Source organism: Galeopterus variegatus, unplaced genomic scaffold (genome assembly GCF_000696425.1).
Source record: "Galeopterus variegatus unplaced genomic scaffold, G_variegatus-3.0.2 Scaffold3247, whole genome shotgun sequence".
NCBI classification, from domain to species: Eukaryota; Metazoa; Chordata; class Mammalia; order Dermoptera; family Cynocephalidae; genus Galeopterus; species Galeopterus variegatus.
In genome coordinates, this window is record NW_007729358.1 from 164,178 (window position 1) to 168,882 (window position 4,705).

The window sequence follows — 4,705 nt, forward strand, 5'->3', positions numbered from 1 at the left end:
GAATTCGAAAAGTCGGGAAGAAATAAAAACTGTAACAACGGGCAAAATACACAGGTCACATACACAGTTATACAAAGTGATTCCCAAACAGAAAAATGCTCATCTTCACCCACAACAGGAGGAACGTCGCCCCGCTTAACGTGCTGAAGCCTTAGGGTGTGTTTTAGTTCCCGGTAGGGCGAGTCGCCCTTGTTTTATTTTTCAGAAAAAAACAAAAATTGATTAACCTAAGGAAGCTTGACGTCTCGGGGAGGTTACTTGTCCAGAATCATTTCTGCTCGTCCATTTTTTTAAGTCCTGCATCTTTCAGGAGTGTTTTCCTCACAAAGTCTTCAAAAATGTTCTGTTTTATTTTTAGGTATTTAACATTTTTAGTGGCTTTGACATATCACATCAGTGTGTTACTAGGATTTTTGTAACAATATTCATAAGTGAGATTGGACTATAGTTTTTTGAAAAGATATAATCTGAAGTGGGTTTGCGGCAGGGGCAGGCTCAGAGGAGAGGTGAGCGTTTGGTTTTGGACAAATTAGGTCTGAGATGCCGCCACATGCAGAGCGTCTCACAGACTTGCCACGTGCACCGCCCGAGGTGAGCCTGGAGTGCAGGGCAGGGTTACGCTGCCTGATAGTGGAGGTGGTGTGTAACCTGCAGATGAACGATGGGGCCCCTGCTTACCTCACCAAAAGAAAATAGGGAAAAAAAGTCAAGATTTTTAAAAACATTTATTTAGTGACAACTCAACCATGTCACCATAAATTGATTTACTGCTTGAAATGAAGAAACATAGCCCTATAAAGAAGAAATAGACAGCAGCTTTTTATAAGACATAGTAGCCAAACGTTTTGTGTAATTGTATGTTTCTACTGTAAGTGTATGCATACAATTTTTGAAGATGTAAAGATAGTTTTTAAGAATTCATATTCTAGGTAATACCCACAACTCTAAGTATACTTAATAGCCTACTTAAGCTGATTTATTTTTCTAGTCACTTTGCAAATAGAAATGGATGAATTGACATTTGAGGCTCTATTCCAAGATTCTCAAACTTAAGGAAACTGTTATCATATACATGGCCTGGTCGCTGTTTAGTGATGTTTGAAAATGAACACAAAAGTATTACAATCATATAAACTGTAGGATATTAACTATTAAGTAGAATATGTGATAAAATCAGTACAAAGTATTTAAGGATATATAAATTAACTAGATATAGAAAACACAAATCTTTTACATACTAGCTAAATAGTCTGTAGAACAAAAGTATTTTTAAATTTGTATTAAACATTGCTTAACTGGATAGTTAGCCCTATCTGTAGAAAAATTTTTAAAAATTTTTCATGGAAGAAAATAAAATAATCTTCAATTCATGGTTACATAGTTGGCTGGAAAAATGCCAGTTTGGCCTCGAAGTGTTCCTTCCCACCAATCGAACTGCGAATCTGTTTTGGATATAACTGTGATTCTGTCTCCAGCTTGAAAATTCAAATCCCCAGGCTGTTGTCCTTCAAAGGAATATAGTGCTGTCACTTCCATAGGTTGATTTGAATTGCCTAAAACAAGAAAAAAAATTTTAAATTATTCATGTTTTTGGGGGGAAATTTGGGAGCATGTGTAGGTAAGATTTAAATGAACTGCTCCAGGCTTGCCATTCTGATGCCTGGGAGGTAGGCAGGACCCACAGCAGACACATTGTATGACTTCCACCACCTTATTAAACTTATATATTCCTCCTTTGAAAAGAGCAAATGTTTAGCAATAACATCCCAAATCCACATAAGTCAGAACTGATCATTATTATGTACCTGTGTATTTAGCAAATGTTTGTGGTTATAATTGTTTGAATTTTGAATAATCTTTAAGATAATATTATTTACATTTTTCCATTTTAATACAATAGTCATTACTATTGGTCTGAATGATTGTTTCCCTCCCAAAAGTGTATGTGGAAATCCCAGTCCCCAAGGTGATGGTGTTAGGAGGTGGGGCCCACGTGGACGGGGTCTGTGTGTGCAGAAGAGGCCTGAGGGAGCTTGGTGGCCCTGTCCCCCAAGTAAGGGCACAGGAAGGAGGTGCATCTGTGAACCAGGAATCAAGACCTCACCAGACACTGAATTTCCAGCACCATGATCCTGGGACTTCCCAGCCTCTAGAGGGTGGGAGGTAAATTTCTATGTTTATAAACCACCCAGTCTATGGCTTCCATGAACGATAGATGTTAGAGAAAAGCTGACATTTATGCCCAAGATTATATCATAAAAGGTTTAATTTAAAAGCTGTGCTCTTTAGTCATTGGTTTTGAGGATTCCAGCTTGAGTATGTTTTGCTGTTTCACCAGAAGACATTTTTTCTCTCTGGGCTTCATGGCTGTATTTATTTCTGTGCTTAGTTGATCCAATGTTTCAATATCAGATGAAATGCAAATTAGCACATCGAGCAGTATAACTACATATGTTTAACAAGTATTGCTAGACAATGTGTGTAACTTAACGTATTGTAATAGGAAAAAAATACTTTGAGAATTGAGCGTACTCAACTACGTGGAGTTTCATCCTTCTATGTTTCATATAATTTTGTGCATAAATCAGGCAATGGATGCTGTTACATGCATTTAAGTACAGATACACATAAAACATCAGCATGGAAATTGTAAAACCAGTTCCTTTTTGAACCCATATACTATAATAATGATAATTTTTAAAAATTGAACTTGCCTGTCGGTAAGAATTAAAAATAGTCAACACTTTAATTAAACTGCATTGACTAAAACACTGAATTTGCAGCTCATACAAGATGGAGCTACAGTTCTTTCTATAGATATGTGACAGCAGCCCCGTCTACTGGCCGGGCTCTACAGCAGCCACTTTCATGTGCTCCACCTAATCCTCGCACCTGAGGACACGGCTACGGTCGTCCCTACCTCACACGTGTGAGCTGGGGCTTGGGGACATCAGGTAATTTGCCCAAGGTCGGAGAGCCCTCCGTGGAGGGCGGGAGAGGTGGCTGTGGGAAGTTTGTCTCCAGGCACTCTTAATCAGTATTGACACCAAACCCCAAGATCCTGAGCAACCACACAAATATTCCATCGTGTTCAACAGACTCAACTTGCATTTATCAGAGCACCTTATGTTTATTAGGCAAGTCTCTGGAGGAGGATCGGAATATTTTCCTGCACCACTCGGTTACCCAGACTCTACCACAGTGGGAATGTCTGCTGTCGATGATCCCGACTAATCCCTGATAACTGAGCTGATCATGGACACTTTAGGAATATAGCTCATAATGAAGTCAGGAGAAGAAAGATACGATGAACTAAACGAGAGAACAAAGAGGGTCACGGAGCTGGTGCAAGTCAGCCCCACATTCTGCTGCTGATGAGACGTGAACACACCAGGAATGGGCCGGAGGGCAGAGGGCAGAGTGGCAGGGCTCAGGCTCCGCAGGGAGCGTGGCAGCTGCTGCTGGGCTCAAGCAGGTCAACGTCCCACGTTCCTCCCTTCCCCAGCCTGGAGCTCAGGAGAGGCCGGGCACTGCTGGGAGAGCTGCTGAGGAACGTGGCCGGGGTGTGCTGCGACTGTGCCTGCCCGACCCCTCAGTCAGGCCGATGCTTCCACCCCTGGGGAGCAGAGCGGGACAGCTCGGGGCCCAGCTGCGGCTGGAGAAACGCAGCCACGTGAAGGTGGCGCTGAGGGTGGCCGAGCAGAGGCGCGGCTCCGGGACAGCGTCTACCTTCAGAGACGAAGGTTCACAGCCATTCAGCGCCACGCCTTATTAGTTATTTTCTTTCAAAAATCTCCAAATGACTTAAAGTTCCTCTTTAGTATAAATATTAAGGATAATTTCTACAAGGAGAAGTTTAATGCCCACAAAGGAATTCATTAAAAAGAAAAAGAAGAAAGAATTATTAGTTATTTTCTTTCAAAAATCTCCAAATGACTTAAAGTTCCTCTTTAGTATAAATATTAAGGATAGTTTCTACAAGGAGAAGTTTAATGCCCACAAAGGAATTCATTAAAAAGAAAAAGAAGAAAGAAAGGAAAACAGGTGAGCCAAGGAGCGATGTTCTTCTGTGAAAGGGACCACCCTGCTTGCTGGGAAGCAAAGCCCTCTGAGTTGCTAAAAAAATACTGGGCATCACAGATGCCTCTCCTCCTGCGTGACGGCTGCCTTTAAGTTGCATATTTCTGTGCTCAAAAAAATCTGAAGCATCTTTGAAGCAATTGGCCATTTCCATTATAATATTCACGTTTAATACAAATAGTGGTTATTTTTCTCTCCCAAATCAGGAAACAGAGTTAGATTACAATCAGCATTTGGTGACTGACAGCTGCCCTGAGGCTCACAATTAGCGAGGCTGGGCCCTGGGACTTACCGTCTTACCGCAGCTCACTTTCTCACGGAGCCTGCATAATGAGACCCAGGTGCAGACAGCACATCTGGACCCAGACGTGTTTCAGGAGGAAAATGTCAGCCTTTGAGAGGTCCACAGGGTAGAGAACGCGGCCTTCACTTCCGGTACACACCTTACTACTGTCAACTACACTGTGCTGATGGGTTGGTGGTTCTGATTCTGGCACCCACATCTCCCCAGGCCACGTGTTGGGGAGGTATCTCCAGCTTCGGGGACTAAGTCTCCTTTAGGAGTGTGTATCACTGGTGAATCAGCCAGATGAGGCCACCAGATGAGGCCACAAGGGGAGACCAC

General features: G+C 42.3%; 1 protein-coding gene across 2 annotated transcripts in view; it reads right to left on the reverse strand.

The window, feature by feature from the left end:
* Positions 1-708: 708 nt before the first annotated feature.
* SH3YL1 (SH3 and SYLF domain containing 1) overlaps positions 709-4,705 on the reverse strand; it is a 44,392-nt gene continuing 40,395 nt past the window's right edge. For both annotated transcript variants that reach the window (XM_008584367.1, XM_008584366.1), the window contains one exon: positions 709-1,553. In XM_008584367.1, the coding sequence (XP_008582589.1) occupies positions 1,363-1,553 (191 nt within the window). In that variant the 3' untranslated portion in view covers positions 709-1,362. The remainder of the gene's footprint in view (positions 1,554-4,705) is intronic.